Genomic DNA, 19,232 nt, shown 5'->3' on the forward strand with positions numbered 1-19,232 from the left:
TTGATTGAGGGCTGGCAAGGGCTGCCGGCCGGCTCATGCAAACCACAGGCCAAGCTCTCGCCCAGGCAGCGATGGTCAAGCCCCTACTAGAGGCCGTCGAATCTATGCTCGTATGAACCGAGTTCAATCCGTGCCCATCGTATTTGCATTGCAAGCATTGCCGAGGAAGGCTTCTCAAAGGCGTAGGCTCCACGTTTTGCGTCTTCTATTGGAAAGAATAGCCTGGCTTGGCCCTCCCTGCCTCTGGCGAGGGCTCGACCCTCTCGGCCAAGCGAGAACCGCCCTCACCGGATCTAGCGAGGGCTTGGCAACCCTCTCCTATGGCCAGCCCTTTGCCAAAAAAAAAATAAAGAGAAGAAAAGAAAAAAGAAAAAAACCATAAAAAAATTATAAATTTAAAATAATGTTAAAATATGTCCACGTCAACGCCAGCCGCACCACGTAGGACGGTCGGAGTCTACGTTGGTGATTTCTAGCCAAAATTGGCTGGATGGACTAAATTGGTACCAATATATAAATGTTTAGGAGTAAATTGATCAAATTGAAAGGTTTGGGTATACCAATGCAATAGGTTTAGGTCTTCTTGGTTGTTTTCCCGAAAATTCAATACAATCCTTCCGGCCAATCTTCACCGGAAATCACTAACGTATGACGATCCAGTCATTGCCAACCGTCCTACATAGTACATTGCCACGTCAACAATTCGCATTGAAATTTCGTGCAAATGTTCAGAACTAAATTTGCAAATTTTAAAAATTTAGGACTGAATTGACATCCGTACATTAGGTTTAGGACTGATTTGACAACTCTTTTCCATTTAAGTTTGAGTTATCCATCCACATTTTAATGAAAACTATAGCATGATGGTTCATGGGTATAAACTTTAGAAGTGTTTAGAACATGCATGGACTGCCAATGGCTTTGATTCATGCGGGACCTTTTTCTTTCCAATTCGCAAAACGAACACTTCCTTCTCCCTACATTAAAAAGCGCCTATGATGAGATCAGCCATACTAAATTGATGACAGTTCTCAAAAAACATAGGATTCATAGAAAATTTTACATAATATCACAGAGAAAATTGCGATAGTCCACGTATTACTATCATACAAGAAGTTTTCTCGTCATAAGAAAATTCAGGACAAAAAAAAAACATAGAGAAAGTCAAACGTCTCGAGGGTCAACAAAGAGTACTGGGGATTGACCCTTAGACATGTGAACCCAATCCAAACCCCCACATTTTTGGACGAGTTCCTCCTGAAGGAGCTTGATGCACCATACGTCTTCCGACCACGAAAATCTCTTCCAATGAGGGATCGCTGCCTTGACCGGGTCCTCCGGCCCCACCTCGGCGACCACGGCGCCGCACCCGGCGTCGTCCTTCGCCATGTTGTGCGCGAAATCGCAGAGCGACTTCATCAGGCTCGGCCCGTGTTCCCCCGTCATGTACAAACCATACAGAAAGTAGAACCCGAATCGCTTGAACACGTCGGGGAACGAAGGTATCCTCAGCCACGGCATGCACGAGTCCAGCATTCTGCTCCCGGCGCAGCACGCGTGCATGAGCCTGGAAGCGCCCTTCACTCGGAGGTTATACACTCCCTTGGTGTTCCACACGCTCATGACGGCGAAACTCGACGGTGGCAATGTCCCCGACTCCGGGTCCCACGTGTGGGCCGACTCCTTGGGGATCGCCACAAACGTGCCCAAACTGAGGGCGTGTGCGACAATCTCGTCCATGTCCTCGGGGAAGAAGTCGGAGCCAGCGAGGACGTGCCGATACATCGACTCGGCAAGCCTCGGGGCGATCCGGACAATGGAGACGTCCGGGCCCGGCGGTTCGCGGTGAGCGTGGACAGGTCGCACCAGCAGGGTCGGGGTGCGGAACTTGGTGAAGTCGCATTTGGTGGTGAAGAGTTTGAGGGAGGGTGCGTTGGTGGCATCCGTGGCCATGTAGGCGTAATCCGCACCGTGCCGCTTGCACCATCTCTCTATTTCTTGGACCAGTCTTGTGGCAATGCCATGCCTCCTTCAAAAGAGCAAACACCAAAGCGATACATCGTTATTATATAGTAAATGACAGTTCGAGTTCTATGTATGTTTCGTATGACATGGAGGAACACTGCTTCCTCTTTACAGCTTAATCTAATCTTTGGGTGGGAATAAGGAACAGTCTCTCTTATTCTAATGTTGACTTGACGGGCATTGCGATCGCTCCGAAAGACGACACGTGTGGCAACTGAACCGTAGAATTTTTCTTTATAAAGATATCAAAAGAACTCGAACATGTAGCTAAGGCAACTGAACACCATAGAAGCCATGTGAGCGCATAGAGAGACCCTCAGCGTCCACACTTCGCAACGCGATCGGACTTGACTCGTGATTCCGGCGACAAAGAAGCGAACGTCTTGACATGAGACGCATGTTTAGCACCACAACAAAGCGACACACATGCATGCCCCCCAAACCAACCATCGTCATTACGATCGAAGAAGCAGAAGAAGAAGAAGAAGAGGTAGAAGAAGGAGGAGAAAACCTGTGAGAAAGAGAAACCCTGAGCCCCAGAACATTAGCAGCCGTCACATAATCTGATGACGACGACGATGGGTTATTGTTGTTCCCTCTAATTTTCACTCTCTTGATACACCCTCTGATCACCCCAACTATTTCTCCACCCTCTCCCCACTCCGCAACCTGCACAGTTTCGCGAAAATAAACCCATATGAATATCGTAATCCCTTGTCACATGCGATATCGTCTACGTACAACCTCTATGTCTATATACGAAATAAATACAACTAGATTGAAAGATGGTGTGCGAGAGCGAGGGAGGGAGAACGAGATACCAGCATGACATGCAATGTGAAGCTTCGGACGCGACAGAGGGGGTCGCCCAAGAGGTCGGTCACCAGAATTGCCTTCTTCTTCTTCTTCATCCTCTTCGCCTTCTTCTTGTTGTCTGGTCCCGATCTCTGTCCCGTGACTTCGCATCGCATCTCCATTCTCTCCACGCCCGCCTTGTCTCTCTCCTCCTCGTACTCTCTAACCACCACCGCCGCCACCAGCGGCTCCTTGGCGGTCGGACCCGACCACGCCTTTGGACTATCCTCGGCTGCTACCTTCTGGGACATCTCTCCCTTAACCCTAGCTAGCTTGATGGTAATGATATCGATGATGATGATGGCGATGAATGCGGTGATGATATGCAAAAGCTCTACCTAATTATGCCACTCTCTTCTAGTTCTAGTGCATGGGCAAAGTGCATGTTCTCTAATCCTCAGGATCGCCCCTTTCCCTCTATTTATAACACATTAATAACTGAGTGGGCCTGGTGACGTGGCAATACCAAGGAGGGAGATACGTATTCGTCTTCTCTCTCTCTCGAGCCACGTGTTGCGAGAGGAGTGGGACCATGTGTGGGGAAAAAGGGGTGAGCTTTCAAGAAAAGACTATCAAATGGATTTCGAGTGCTTACATCATTGGTTTATTGGGGCCACCTTCTAAATAAATCCGATTGGCTCCACCAAATTGAATGATGCGAATGTATTTGTTGGGCGCATGCGTTCATACATGATATAGTTTAGTCAATATTCGTACTCAACGTGTCACGTTATTCTATGACCAATTGAGTTGAACAATTCGTATGAAAGCTTGTTATATACTTGTAAAAATAAGGAAAAATGACACAAATGGTCCCTAAACTTTGACTGAATATGCAATGTGATCCCTGAACTTTAAATTTGTTCAATATAGTCTTTGAACTTTTGGTACATGTTCAATTTAGTCTCTCGATTATATGAAAATGTTCAGTGTTTCCTTCCATTAATTCAAGTTCAAGGACAAATGAAAAGACAACATTGAACATTTTCATACAATTCATGGACTAAATTGAACATGTACCAAAAGTTCAGGGATCACATTGAACAAATTAAAAATTCAGGGACAACATTGCATATTAGATTAAAGTTCATGGACCACATTACACATTCGACCAAAGTTCAATGACCTTTTGTGTCATTTACCCTAAAAATAATGTTGACTTATATTGATATTTTCATTCTAAACGAATGAGAAACTAGGGTATTTATAGTGAATATTTATCGGAATGGGAAGTGGTGATCCCACGATGACTAATTAACAGATAGTGGGTTAGAGATATGCTAAAGTGGTCTTGAAAATTGATAGAGATAAGCTAAAAGTGATTGGCTAAGTTGATTTGAAACTGAATACTAATAGCCTAATAGGGATATGCTAAAGTGGTCTTGAAAATTGATTCGCTAAAGTGCAAAATAGAATGGAAATTTACGTAAAAAAAATGTACTTAAGAATTAGAGATTTGCGTGCAAAACATAATTGACATATGTAAAAACAATATATGTACAAAAATTAGAGATTTGCTAAAGCACGAAATGGAATTGATATGTACATACAATATATGTGCTTTAAGAATTAAAGATTTGATAAAGTGACCATCAAAAGTAAATTGATGAGTAAAGCTCACACGTGGCCATGTCATATGACTCAACCTCGCACGAGTTTTATAGTTCAAAGGAACATATAAAAACGATAGATCGTCGCTAGCTTTGTAATTTTATTAACCAAGTTGATTGCGAGCATGCTCACTGATGAGCTCACGTTGGACCAACTCGATGTCATCTTGTGAAATACTTGGAGAATGTCGATGCCAAAGCCTCCCGACCAGCGAATGATAGCGCATCGTATTGGGTCATAGTCTTGTCTTGGAATTGTCCACGCCGATCATATTTGGCATCCGATGATCTACTATAGCCATTGACGTTTGGCCCAAATGATGCATCCGCGACATATAAGAAGGATCTTGATATTGATTAAAAAAAAAGGATATCAGACAGATTCATTTTATAATCAACACGATAGACTAACTCCGCCTTTAATCTGCTAGTATCTACTCTTTAACCTATGATTGGCTTGATATATGGAAAGCCCCCCTTCTCATATGTACTTTTAGTCAACAAAGAATTCTGTAAAAGGTTAGGGGAAAATTACCAAAAAGTTATAAACCTATCGCAATCGTGCCAATTTAGTCATAAACATTTTTCTTTTTCTGCCAATCGAGTCTTAAATCTTTTTGCATTTGTGCCAATTCAACCCATCCAACTAATTTTGGCCGGAGACATGAATGCCGGTCGTCCTACATATCACGACCGGCGCTAACATGGATAATTTTTAATAATTTTCTGGAATTTCTTAACAATATTTTTTCTTTTCTTTTCCTTTCATTCCTTCTTTTCTCTTGTTTTTCCCTACTGTGGTTGGCAACAATCACCAAAGCTCGCCGACCGTGGGCTAAGGCGGCCCCGCCTACGGCTGTCGAGGCCATGATCATCATCACCTGCGATTGCGCCTCGCGATGGTCTGGGTAGGCGTGGCCGGCGAGGCTAGCCACCTTGCCCAGTGGCCAACACAAGGGCTTTGCGGCCCTCGCCAGCCACGGTGGGGAAAAACAAAAGAAAATAAGGAAGGAAAGGACAAGAAAAAAACAAGGGAAATGGAGAATGAAAGAAAAATAAAAAAAAATTAATAAAAAAAAATAATATTGATCGAAATTAGCCAGATGGACTAAATTAATGCAAATGAAAAAAGGTTAAGAACTTGATTGGCAAAAAAAAAAAGATTTACAACTAAATTGGCACAATTGCAATATGTTTAGGATTCAATTAGCAAAAAAAAAAAATATTTAGAATTGAATTGACACAATGCAATAGGTTTAGTAATTTTTTTTTTAGTAATATTCCAAAAGTTTAGTGTGGGTTGACCTAGTTGTCGACCGAGAGTATATTAGGTCAAGTGGCAAGATGGCAGGCGTGCAAGTGGTGTAGTATAAAGAGAGAGGATTCATTGGATGTTGGCTTTCGAGATTTGTGAACCCAAGTGGGACTAGCAAAATACAATTTCCATATGCTTCACGCCTTATTATTCTACCAAAAACTATCGAAATGAGTGCAATTTAAATAGTTCTTCGATTTAATTGGAGATCATTCTGAGCTCGAGCATTGTGCACGTAGCCGCCTAATGCATGTGGCATGCGCGTACTTTCTCTTGTAATGATTGACCAATGGATATGGTCCCAATTATTGCCTCATTAGATAAAAGATTTTAGCTTATTGTATGAATCCTCTCATGAACTATATCCGCAGATGTAATCATAGAGAGAGATTATGACAAGATGTGGTACGAATGATAGCTTAAGATGTCTGATGGAGTGACATGCATAGATATTGCAAAATCTAGAACGATAATACACTTTTCAATCTTTGGAAAAGGATTTAAATTGCATGTTGTATGAAAAAGTCAATGGCTAACTTTTGGCTCAATAATAAAGGCCAATACAAGCATGCCCTAAGCTCACTTCCAATTGGTGGAAACCATGCGTAGCATAGCGGATTGATATCTTGCATGTTGATAGAGGACCTTCTTCCCAAGGTTAAGACACATCTCACAAGTAGATAGATGCAGGTGACAATTTCATTTTGCCTTCTATTGCCAACATCTCCGAGTGGGAAAAATTATCCAAAAAAATCCTAAACATATTGCACTTTTGCCAATTGAGTCCATCCGGCCTCATGGAAGGTCACCCTTGCCGAGATCTAGCGAGGGCCGACCTCGTTGAAGGCTGGCGCCCGCAGCTAGTGAGGCGGCCTTCACTGGCCTCTAGCAAGACCGACCCTCATCGGCGGTTGCCTTTGGCCGGTCGCCGGCCATCGCCTAGGCTCGGCAGCTGGCTAGAGAAAGAAGAAGGGAGAGAACAAAAAGAAAGAAAAAGAAAGAAAAGAAAAAATTATCCACATCGGCACCGACTATGCCATGTAGGATGGCTGGCGTCCACGGTTTCCAACTAAAATTGATCGGATGAACTCAATTGGCAAAATGTGAATAGATTTAAGACCCAATTGGCAAATTTAAAAGGTTTAGGGCTGAATTCACAAAAATGCAATAGGTTTAGGGCTTTTTGGACAACTTTCCTTCTCCAAAGTGACATTGAGATAACCATGAGGGTAGTTCTAAATGTGAACCAACATGATCCACTATAAGGGACAAGTGTTGGGCATTGCTCAAAATCCTGGATGCTTCACACCCTTATTATGTATTTATAAACTTGGTGCACTTCCCTCTATGCGTCCGACTTCTTCTCCCCTTTTAGTGGGATGGCAATTTTGTGTCTTAAAGTTAGAGTACTCTATCACCATGGACACCAAATTAAAATGGGCAATACTTATCCTCCATCCCTGATGCACGCTTCTCTGGTCGGTAGGTTACAAGGAAGAAATTACCAAAAAAGTCATAAATTTATTGCACTTGTGCTAATTCAAAACCTAAACCTTTCGATTGTGCCAATTAAATACTAAACATTTTCAGATTTTGCCATTTGGGTTCATCCAGTCAATTTTAGCTGGAAATCGTTGACGTAAACATTGTCCATTCTACGTAGGACAGTCAGCGCTGAAGTGAACAATTTTTATAAAAATTCATGAATAATTTATAATTTTATAATTTTTTATTCTTTTTATTCTTTCTTTCTTTTCCTTTTTTTCTTGCAAGCCGGCAAGGGTCACTAGCCAACTCTTGTCAGTCACAGGCAAGGCCCTCCCCGGACGCCGGCGAGGGTCTCGCGGCCCTCGCCTGTGGTCGGCCGGCGACTCTCACCACTTGGTAGAAAAAAAAGGAAAAGAAAGAAAGAAAAAGAAAAAAAGAAAAAAAAAGAAAATTAATATCTCACTTATTTAATTAGTTATTTAGAGTTGGCTGCGTGACTAATCAATTTTTTGGGCCTCTTAAAATTGTCCGAAGTTTCATACAAATATGGCGTCGATAAATTTCTTGAGTAAGAAAATTCATCAGAAATGACGCAAAAGGACTCCATTAAATTGAAGTTCTCTCTCTCGGAAAAATCTCTCGAAAAGAAAATCTCTCTAAAAAAAAAAAAGAGAGAGAGAAAAAGGAGGGAAAGAAAAGCTTCAGCAAGAACTGAGTCGACATACAAGATCAGTCTTCAAGGAAAAGACCGTTTGAAGGTTCATTTGTGGAGCAATTGCTAGAGATAGGTCAATGGTACCAGTAGCATAATTGGATGATCACCAATCTCCATGTTCATAATACCCCCCTTTGATGAAATAAGCCATTCATTTCAAGCCTACCCAAACCTACGTTACAACCCTTACCGAAGTCTCTTCAGAATAGGGCACTTGAGTTAACGTAGAGTTTCAAATGCTTATAAATGTTGCTCGAAAAAGTGCGAGCAAGATTTTTCTATCTCATTTTTGCAGCATCCCTGACTTGTAAACCCGGAGCAGCTAGTGATATCAATTCTTTTAATAACCCTGACTCGAAGAGTCCCTTTTGCTAAGCCATTGACCAAACCCACGTTTTAGTCCTTATAAAGACCTCTCAGATTGGTCAAGTCATACTGATTTTGAGAATATTCGAACCCTTGTCAAGCACGATGAAGAGAGTTTGAGTGATTCTTATACCCGCATCAAAGGTCGGGTCAAAAGTCTTTCATTGAGAGTGAGTAGAAAGTCCTTTCTGATTAAAGGTCTCTCATTTAATGTGATCAAATTGTCAAAAGGACGAAATGGTTGTTCTTATTGATAAATTCCACAGTAAAGCTTGGTAATGCAAGCAGATTCATGAATTATGTTTTCTCTGCCCCTGCGCATGTGTTGTTTTAGCCTTTTCTCAGGTAAAAACAGGTGCAATGCAATTGGCTTTGCCATTTTTATAACACAAGAAGAAATCAGGTACGTCTACTAATTATTCTTCATTGTTTCTCTTTTCCCAGAATGTGAGACATGATCTCTTTCATATGTTCGCCAAGTGGAACAGGTGACATATCATTTGGTGTTGCCAAGTGGAGTACGCGGCACACCCCATTTTATGTTCGCCCAGTAGGACAGGTAGCATAATATCTCATTTGGTGTTGCTAAGTGGAGTACGCGGCACACCCCATTTCATGTTTGCCCAGTAGTACAGGCAGCATAATTTCTCATTTGGTGTTGCTAAGTGGAGTACGCGGCACACCCCATTTCATGTTCATCCAATGGAAGAGGTGACATGATCCTTTTCGTGATTGCCCAGTGGTATGGGCAACACATCACATTCTTTCTTTATATCATGCGCTATTTTGCATCTGTAGGAAACTACAGGTAACAGATAGGCAATCCAATACCTCGAGAACCTTACTTCCAGTGGACCAGAAGTTTGGAGATCGAGGGAAGTCAAAGCATTATAAAGCTTTCCCTCACTTGGACGCTTTTTGTGCGATCCGTATGTAAGGCTCTTTCACCGCTCTACACGAAGTGAGAAGCCTTAGCATACGTTCTTTATTGTTTGCATATCATGCATCATTGCATTAAAAAAAAATCATCATTCATCATTTTGCATAGTTTAAATTTAGGTCTCAGTCTTTGAGCGAAACCTCTGCGAGCCTCCACTCAAAGAGGGTCAACTGTTGACACCTAAATTTCGGCGCATCATTTAGTGATTAATTGCATAGAAAATTAGGGATTAAATTTTAATCCCTGAACAAAAATATTACAAATCGCATAGCATAAAGTTTAGGTTCATATAGATTAATTGCATTTCGCATCGGATTGGCGGTGGTAAGCGAGCTTAAAATTCATCACGTAAATCGAGCTCGGGCACCGAACGAGATTCGGCTCACTCGGAAAGCATGAGCCGAAAATCACACACAAAAGGACTTGGTTGTCTTAATTTGAGCTTAAATTAGCCCATTATGCTTAATTAAAGAAAAGCCCAAATTAATTCAGCCCATTTAGAATTAAATTAAAGCCTAAACCTAAGCCCATTAGGACTAGAAAGCCCAGCTAATTGATCTAGGTTTACATTATAAATATATGTTTATGTCTCATAATCAAGTAGGGGGCTCTCAGAATTTTTCAGATCGGATTTTTAGAGAGACATACGAGAGAATTTTGAGAAGAGTGAGAGAGAGAGAGAAGGAGACCGCCCGCCGCGCCGCACTGCACGCCTGCCGCGCCACCGCCTGCCGCACTACGCCGGAGCTGCTCCGCCCCTCAGCCATTGCACGCCTGCCGCGCCACCGCCCGCTGCGCGCTTTGCCTCTGCCGCTGCCTGCTGGCCGTCTCCCGCCGTGTGCCACCGCCGCTGTACGCCCACACTGCCAGCCGCCGCGCCGGTGCCACCACCGCCTGGACGTCCCTGCTCCGCCCGTCTGTGTTGCCGCTGCTCGCTGCACAGCCGCCGAAGAGCTGCCCTGCACCGTTGCTCGCCAACCGGAGCCGCCTGCACCGCCGTTAGCCCACCGCCTATGCTGCCGCTGTTCGCTGCACAGCCACCGGAGAGTCGCCCGTCCCCGCCTGTTGGCCGTTGCCCGGAGACGCTCGCCGCGCCGCCGTTCCCGTCGTGTCACCGTCGCTAGCCGCCACTGCTCCCAACATCACGCCGCCGCTCCCGACGCACCGCCGATCCGCAATCCCGATCCGCTACAGATTCAAATTAAGAAAGAAATCTGCAAATCAGGTAATTATCATATCCCGATTTGATTCGAATATTTGGTTGCCTAATTTGTGCTTATTGATATCTAATTTTGCATATTTGGATAATAAGCATTATTTCAATTAGGATTTTATTTCCTTTTTTGAAATCTTGGATATCTATTACTTTTCAAATTTGGATAGAATTTAGAATTTTCAAAATCTTTTGAATATATCCAAGATATTTAAGATATCTAATTTTTTTCAAGATGTGATCGATTAGGAAAATTTCCTAATCCACAACCGCACATGTAGAAATAAATCTATCTATCAGGCTTTAGATAGAGTTATTTCCATAGCGGGTATTTCGAATTTGAGGATCGATCTGTCAGGCTTCAGATCGAAACTTAATTCGAAAGATTTAGCGGTTATATTTTTTACTTGATTTTAATTTCGAATTTTGATAAAAAAAAATGCCAAAAAGATTACTCTAGAATAGTTTAATTTCTTTAGTTTAAAATTGCATGTTTAGATAATTGGCATTTTTAATTCCGAATTTCATTAAAGAAAAAATACAAAAAAAAATAATATGCCCATCATTAGAAATAGATCATGTCGTCGCATGATATATAGTTTGCATGTTAGGTTGCATTAATCACATGTCAATTTTTGCACGTCATTACATATAGGTTAGCTTTCATTTAAATAAATAAAAAATCAAAAAAGAAAATTTCTGCACCTTTGAACTCTAAGTCAGGATTTATCAAAATTGTCCAATTGAGTATTTCTCTTGAAATTGGTACCGAAAGGGCGTTAGGGAATCTAGCGTAACCAAGTCCCCGAATTTATAATTTCTGGTTCGCAGAAATAAAATAGTATTCCCGCTATTTTATTTAGGTTTCTAATCATCCTACCTTAAATGATTAGTGGCGACTCCCATTGAAAATATTTGCACGCTCACAATTGGACCTAAGTTGCGATTTGGTAGAGTTTGGGAGAACTCGAGCTAGGTTAGTTAATTTAATTGATCTAGTAATCCATTAGCCTAAGATCGAAAATCCGATTTTTTTTTTAGGTCGCGATAGTAAGTATTCTTATTTTCGTGTAATAAATTAGAGAATCGATCCTTTGAGCTTGAACTTCGATTAATGTGCAGAATATACGCAAAATGCTTAGTTATCATGTGTATGTCTGCTATGATCCATCACAAATGCTATAAAATAATTGATATGAAGACATTGTGATGCTCGAACCACACTCTTAAACAACTTTTTTTGGGAGAATTTGAGATGTTGAGTAACAATTCGATTCCGGGACCAGAGAATCCCAACTGGGTTTTGTCCACCTTATCTTCTTGATCTCCACTGTAGTCCAAGATGCGACAGCTCTATCTTCATGATGAAAAGGGCTCCGATCATCACCAATTTTCACATGAGAATGGACGGGACCAGAGAAATGCCTGCAGAAATGATATCCCGTAGAAAGTAAGCCTAGGGTCTGTTTAGTAACGTTTCTATTTTTTTATTTTTTTATTTTTTTGTTCCCCGGAATAAAAAAAGAACAGAAATCAGTTTAGTAAAAAAAATACTTTTTTGTTTCTAGAACAAAAAAGTGATCCTAGAATAGATTTGGAACAGAAACAAAAAGCAAAAAAAATCTACTTCTTTGTTTCTGGAACAAAAACAAGAAACGATTTTTTCTGGAATCTTCCAAAAACAAGAAACAATCCATCGGCCGCAACCCGCCCTCTCGCCGTCCTTCGCTGCCACCTACCGCCCGCCTTCCGCCGCCGCCGGCCGCCTCTTGTCATCGACCACTATCCTCCGCCGCTCGACGCTTGTCGCCACCGGCCGCCGTCCTCCACCGCTAGCCGCCGTGCTCCATCGCCCGACTCTGGCCGCCTCCCCCCGCCAACCACCCAACGCCGGCGATCACCCATCACCGGTCGTCGTCCTCCGCCGTCGGCGACCACCCACCACCGGCCGCCATCCTCCGCCGTCGACCATTATGCTCCACTGCCCGACGTCGGCCACCACCCGGCGCTGGCTGCCCTCGGCCGCCGGCCATCTCCCGCCCCTGGCCACCCGACGCCGGCAATCACCCACCATCAGCCGCCATCCTTCACCACCGGCCGCGGTGCTCCATCGACCGACGCTGGCCACCCTCCGCTGCCAGCCACCTCCCGCCACCACCCCCCGCTGCCGTCACCGCCGCCCGATGCCACCGTGCTCCGCTGCTGACCGCCGTGCTCCACTGCCTCCCGCCGCCGGCCGCCATCCTCTGCCGCCACCGACTACCGTCCTCCGCCCCCTACCGCCACCCACCGTCCTCCGCCGGTAGCCCAGAAGGGAGAAACTCGTCCATGGAATAGAAATGGATCATTCATGCCCTAAACGCGTTTCTATTCTTTTTCTATTTTAGGAATAGAAATTTTGTGCAGTTACTAAACGCTATTTTTTGCTCAGAAACTGTTCCAAGAAATAGAAATAGAAAAAACTATTTCTGATCAGAAATTATTTTTGGGAACAGAAACGTTGCTATGCAGACCCTAATTTAAAAAAAAAACACTGACTTTAGATCGAGAAATAATTTTAAACCGAACTTTTTTTGTCCCTTAAAAAAGTACCAATTTTAGGTCGAGGGATAATTCTGGCCCGAACTTTTTTTTGTCCCATAAAAAAACACAAACTTTAGGTTGAGAAACAATTTTGACCCTAATTTTTTTGTCTCATAAAAAATCACTAACTTTCACCCTGATTTCAAATCTGGCCCTCCGTTGACTTTCTATCTGAAGTCACCATTATTTGAGAAAAAAAGTTATGGTAGTGAGCTTGGCGAATCTCGTCCATGGCATTTGTTGACAGGCGGTGGTCAGCTTCAGATTACGTCTGGCCAAAGAGAATCAATCTGGAGATATTTTTGACTTGCCGGTGAAGTGAAGGAGACAAACAGTTTCACCGTTATTCTTCAAATTGTGACTCAGAAAATAAGATAATAAATATTGCTTTAAATCCAGTTAGCAAGCCACGTGGATTTATTGCTAAGGTGGAATAGTCAAGTTAAATAATCAATGGTTCTAAGTGAATGGGGGCCATATTTGGGATTTAAGTAAAAGTTGGTGCTTTTTTACAAGACAAAAAAAGTTGGGGCCAGAATTGTGACTTGACCTAAAGTTAGTGTTTTTTTATGGGATAAAAAAAAGTTCGGGCCAAAATTGTCCCTCGACTTAAAGTTGGTACTTTTTTACGGGATAAAAAAAAAGTTCGGGTCAAAATTGTCCCTCGACCTAAAATTGGTGCTTTTTTATGGGACAAAAAAAAGTTGGGATCAGAATTGTCTCTCGACTTAAAGTTCATACTTTTTCTTTTGAATTAACCCGCAGAAAGTAAAGGGTCTAACTTATGCTTTGTTCGATCCACAAAGGTTGTCGTCCATTATTGACAACTGCAACGTATCTACAACAGGAAAAACAGACCATTGTATGGGCCTGTTCTGTAGGAATTCGGCCTAGACCAAGATATGGGCCAAGACCAATGCGTGTGGCCCCTTCAATATTCAAGTCCACAGCAGAGCAGACACAGGGAACACAGAAAGATCAGCAGAGGGAGAGGGAGAGGGAGAGGGAGATGGGGATAGTGGCGGGGATCGGTGTGCTCGTGCCATTCCCGTTCTACTACTGGCTATGGAGGAGGCCGCAGGCATGGGTGAATCTGTGTGGGAGAGGGCGTGACCCAAGCAAAGTGATGGCTCTGGTTTCTCACTTGTTGAAGCTGATTCAGATCCTCTCTCTCTTTTCTGTCTCTTCCTTGTCTTGGCCTCCCCCTCTCTACTTCTGGCCCCTCTTCCTCTTTGGCCAGTTCCTCAACTTCAGGTATCCCCAAACCCCCAACGAAAACAAAATAGATTTGCCCTTTCGTTTGATGTAGTTTTATGACTTATGTTTGGTAAATATGGGCGTTGAAGTGTTATTTGGCATATGTTTGTTTGTCTATTGTTCTGTATTCTGGGGAGACTAATAGGGAATTTGCCAGATTTGGGCATAAAGCTTTTGGAAATTGTCTTTTGCTATTATCGTGAGCTTGAGGAGTTATGTTGCTCTGTTGGCAATTGTTTTTGTCTGTGGTTCGTTTGGGTTGTCTTCATCAAATGAGTAAGATGGAATATGGAAGGATATGTAACTGATTGCATTGACAATTAGAGGCTGAAGATACCTGTCGAGCTGTTATGCTGTCAAACACCTCTTTTTTTTAATTTCTTCATTCTGTTTCTTTTCTATTTCTTTTGGCAGCTTTATATCTGGTGATGAAGTGACTAGCAGATACAGTTTGTTATCTTAAAAAAGTTTTGAATGTAAGTAAGTTCAAAGATGTTTTCCTTTCTCCATCCATGGAGTGCAAAGATGCTGTCGTTGCTCTATTTAACGGTTAGCTTGTAAATGGATCTTTGGATTGTCCATATGGAGATTTTTCAACTTTTCGTGAAATCAGGAGCACGTGTATTCTTGGAGCTAGTGTAATAATCTGAAAGATGACTGTTTTTCTTTGGTATGCTCATTCCCGTGACTTTATGGAAGGATGCTTCTAGAATGCCGAGAGCCTTCTAAGTTTGCAAAACCCATTTCTTGAAAAAGGAAATACCTGTGTATGATGTTCTGAGTTTCTGTTGGCTCATGAGCTAAAACATATGATATTGGAGGAAAAGTAGAAATGCAGAATTATAATCAAAGTGGAATCAGAATTAGAGTAAGAGTGTATGTCTGAGGAGAAAGGAGCAAGCATATATTTAGATATAGTGTGAGAATGTAGCTGCGACTTATTTTTGCTTGGTTGTTACCTTCTTCTGCCAAAAAAGACTTTTTCTAAAGCATGCCATGGACTGCCTTTCTGTAATAGAGCTGCATGTTCTACAAGAACATAATTTCTTTGGTTCTAATAGTAAATGTTCCACAGGGTTTATCAGTTGCTTGGTGAATCCGGGACCTACTATGGCGTGCGGTTTGGGAAGAACATTCCGTGGGTGACTGAATTTCCTTTCGGATACATAAAAGATCCTCAGTACATTGGAAGCATCACGAGCCTCGTTGCATGTTTAGCTTGGGTACCTTTTCAATACATTGCCTTGTGGGTGCTAGGCTATGTATTTATGATGCATCTAGAGTCGACGGAAGATCTAGGTACTCGTGCGGAGGCAATCTCATGATCTTTCATGATTCTGATTCTAACCAGCAACTTTGGAGTCATTCTGCATAACTGCAATGGATGCTTAGTTCGGTGATTGTTTCATTCAGAGTCATTTTTTCCTCTTTCTGCAGTTGGACATCATGTTATATTTCCTTCTTTGGAAGACTGAATAATTCTTTAACCATGCTGACAACAAGATATTTAGCTTCATGGTTGAAATGCTTCGGCTTTTTCGCTTCTAAAATACAAAACACCACAAGGCCTTGAGCATGCGTTGGTTAATGCTGCTCATCACACTTGCGGCCTATAATTTATACCTTGTCTTGCACTTTTCCTGCAGTCTAATCTGTTCATTTTATCCTGGAAATGCCATGTTTACTAACTTCAGATGCTAAGTGACTACACGTTACCATAGTATCATTTTTATTCCTCTACACATATTCCTCATCTGAATGTAAGTGCATAATCAATTTCGATGTTGGGAATGTTCATCCATAACAACCCGAACGCAACTGGCATAGTGGGACAGGTGATAGTCTGTGTAAAAGCTCCTGGTGCACTTTCTATTTAGATGAGGCCACTTGATACGACAACTGGGCTTCCATATCATTTCAATTGGATAGACATATACAAATTGGAATGTTAAGAATACAGAGGACCCAAAAAGAAGCATCATCACTTCTAGGCTAGAGCTAGGGAGACATAAAAAATCTTCATAGACTTTTTCACAGCTTCAACGTCAATATCAACAAGTTTTCCAGTTTTGGAGGAAACCACCGTACATTTTCTCTCTTCTGGGTTCGGAATGAATATTTTTGCCTTCTCTTCAGAGGAAAACAGGGCAATGCTGCAAATGAGCACTCGTGATATGAGTCAGAAATCTGCTGTGACTAATCGCAAGTGATTTACTGTTAATCAGCTAATATTCAAAAGAAAAGCACTACGAGGAAGGCAGTGCACTTTAAACTCAAAACGAGAGGAGCCATTCACATATAAATTTACCTCGGTTTTTCACGTGCATTGGCTAGTTGGATAGCAGCCGTATTTGTTGCTATTACCCCGACTGAGTCATTGATTAGCGCAGCCAGCTGAAGGAGAATGAATAAAAGAATGGAAGTAAAGTTTCATTCTTCACACGAGGACGCTATTTTGCAGCCATTCTGTTGACACATCAACTATTTGTTTGCAGCATATGTAGCAGAGATGAGATAAAACGGGTACCGATATGAACTTAGTGAACTGGATGTTTTATTGTCAATCGCCGCAGCAAGCAACCAAAAGGAAGCAGAAGAGGTCTCAAGATGTCATGCGCGGAAAATTCATTGGAAACGAGAACTGGAGTTCCTTTTAGAATCTTCATAGCTACCTGATGCTAATGCATTAACCAGTTTCGCAACAGAACAAAATTGAGAACAGGGCAGAATACTCCGACCTGACATTCATTAACCACATACCTGACCTGGTGTAGTTATAAAGACGATGCTGGCATCTTCTCCGATGATCTCCTCCACATTTTCTCTTTCCTTTTCATGTGGAATGACGAATATCGGCCTCACCCCTCTGTTTCAATTTTACATCAAAAGAACCGTGTCAAGCAATGTCTCTTTTTCATGTACCCGTCTCATAAAAGTTCCTCTTGCCAGAGGAAGTTCAATGGCCATTTAATACCATGTATTGAGGAGCTTGATTTTGAACTTTTCTATTTAGTTCGATGATAACTGGGTTCGACTCTCGACGAAATTTTCGGTTCATATTATCTTCAAGTATAGTTGTCACATTTTGTTCAACAAGGATGGTCAGCAGAACTGAATCTGGCCCTGCAGCTTCAGGCAAAACTATTTTCTCGATCATACTTTAGTTTTAGTCCTAGAAAGCATCATAATTCATACGTTTGAGTATCGAAAGAAAAGCTAAGTGATTACCTTATACCCTCGGCGATTTCAGCCCAAACTGTGAGCGGCAGCAAGCTATCGGCATCCCCTTTCGACTGCATTGAAGCCTTTGAATCTGATTCCAGCCCGTGAATCACGATATACTTCCCCTTCTCTGCTCCGGTGTTCTTGACCTTTACTCCGACAACCTCCTTCAGCTTCTTCGAGATAGAAACCTTTAGCGGTCGAACAGGATGCCTTGGCACGCTGCGAAAGGGTCTTCCTAACCAATCAACCATTTGTTGATACCTGAAGTTACAAAATGCCTCATCAACCGTTTTTTTGTTCTTCACAGGGTTGTTCCACCTTATTACCGTGCGAATGCGGAAAAAAAAAGCTTAAGTGAGAGTCTCACATGTTGTATCCACCCTCTGAAAGATTGGTGCTTTCTGCCGTGAAAGTCTCGGATAGAAGTAGTCCCGCTCCTGCAGCATTCACATTGGGATAAATGTAGCTGACTCGATCGCGGGCCGACGTCATGAACAAGAATGACGCGTGCCCAAGCCCTGCCAGTTTAGTCGACAGAACCATGTCATAATACCTACTCTGCAAGAACAGAGGGAAACATAGCAAGTGAGTTTCCATTCATCACTGCAATCCGCTGAGTTTCTCCTACAAATTGTGTTATGCTGATCAACTCGCAATCGATGATTTCATCAACCACCATGTCTGGAGACACCAGCTCAGGAGAAACGTACAATCAAAGTTAACAAGATAAAAACTAATCAGCATCATTGCAGCTGCTCTTTGAACTGCCAACAGAGTTGAGTTCAAACTACCGAATTCGTCAATTACGGTCAGCGATGCATCACATTCCGAACATCCATTCGTTGTCCTTATGTTGGATGAGGGTTAAAGGGGGCAAATGAAGTTATGATCTTAACCTTAAGCACTCCGAGCATGTCCATAAGGTCCGCAGGCTCGGGGAAGTCGTAGTCAGGGTCATATGCATCAGCCCACCTCACATTCTTGTTCAGCTCGTAAGTCTGCTTCCCCCTCGCCGACGCGACCACATCCACCTGGACCCCCGGGTACCTATCTTTGATCAACTGTATCGCCGGAAAGAAGAGCAGGTTCTCGTACACGCCGCCCGAGACCACGCAGCAGCACCTCCTCACGTCCCCCCTCACCTTCAGCGCCAGGCCGGCGATCTCCACGTTGTACCCCATCGGGAACTTGAGGAACCCGTAGGGGCTGTCCGGGTTGTCGGGCGGCCTGGGGTCCTCCTCCTGCTTGCCGTCCGCGAACAGCGACCCGTACTCCATGTCCGGGTCCTCCCCGTCGTCGAAAGGGTCGAGCCACGGGTTCTTCTTCTTGGCACGAGCCGGCCGGGGGCCGTCCCGCCTTCTCGCGCGCAGCGGCGGGGGCTGCTCGGAGTGGGCGGCGGGGAACGAGGGCCTGGCGAGGCGAGGCGACGGCGAGGCCGAGCTCGGGTTCGTCGAGAACGGCGAGAGAGAATTCGGGAACGGGGGAGCTGCGGCGGCCATGATGCCGTTACTGCAGTTGCGTGGTCGGCCGAAGTAGGAAGTAGACGTTGGGATTTCAATCGAGAGGTGGAAGATGGTTGGATAAGTGGGGCCCCACCCAAGTCCGTCTCCCGCAAACCGGGCCTCCCCCCAAACCGGACC

The 19,232-nt window shown here is 43.3% G+C and overlaps 3 protein-coding genes across 3 annotated transcripts; 1 reads left to right on the forward strand and 2 right to left on the reverse strand.

The window, feature by feature from the left end:
* Positions 1-1,164: 1,164 nt before the first annotated feature.
* Positions 1,165-3,250, reverse strand: LOC115694616 (probable N-acetyltransferase HLS1). Its single transcript, XM_030621703.2, has 3 exons — positions 2,847-3,250; positions 2,537-2,694; positions 1,165-2,029 (listed from the first exon to the last, which is right to left on the reverse strand). Exons 1-3 carry the CDS (start codon positions 3,129-3,131, stop codon positions 1,165-1,167), a joined length of 1,308 nt encoding a protein of 435 aa, XP_030477563.1. The 5' UTR covers positions 3,132-3,250.
* A 10,840-nt stretch (positions 3,251-14,090) lies between these two features.
* Positions 14,091-16,040, forward strand: LOC115665439 (phosphatidyl-N-methylethanolamine N-methyltransferase). The gene is made up of 2 exons (XM_030587328.2): positions 14,091-14,364; positions 15,443-16,040. Exons 1-2 carry the CDS (start codon positions 14,120-14,122, stop codon positions 15,690-15,692), a joined length of 495 nt encoding a protein of 164 aa, XP_030443188.1. The 5' UTR covers positions 14,091-14,119; the 3' UTR covers positions 15,693-16,040.
* A 218-nt stretch (positions 16,041-16,258) lies between these two features.
* Positions 16,259-19,134, reverse strand: LOC115665438 (photosynthetic NDH subunit of subcomplex B 1, chloroplastic). The gene is made up of 6 exons (XM_030587326.2): positions 18,489-19,134; positions 17,960-18,150; positions 17,596-17,853; positions 17,128-17,233; positions 16,676-16,761; positions 16,259-16,520 (listed from the first exon to the last, which is right to left on the reverse strand). The coding sequence occupies exons 1-6, from the start codon at positions 19,089-19,091 to the stop codon at positions 16,355-16,357; spliced, it is 1,410 nt and encodes a 469-aa protein (XP_030443186.1). The 5' UTR covers positions 19,092-19,134; the 3' UTR covers positions 16,259-16,354.
* Between the last annotated feature and the right edge of the window lie 98 nt (positions 19,135-19,232).

The sequence above is a fragment of the Syzygium oleosum genome, unplaced genomic scaffold, assembly GCF_021117445.2.
Source record: "Syzygium oleosum isolate NSW1041296 unplaced genomic scaffold, Sole_v2.1 Sole_v2.05, whole genome shotgun sequence".
Lineage (NCBI taxonomy): Eukaryota > Viridiplantae > Streptophyta > Magnoliopsida > Myrtales > Myrtaceae > Syzygium > Syzygium oleosum.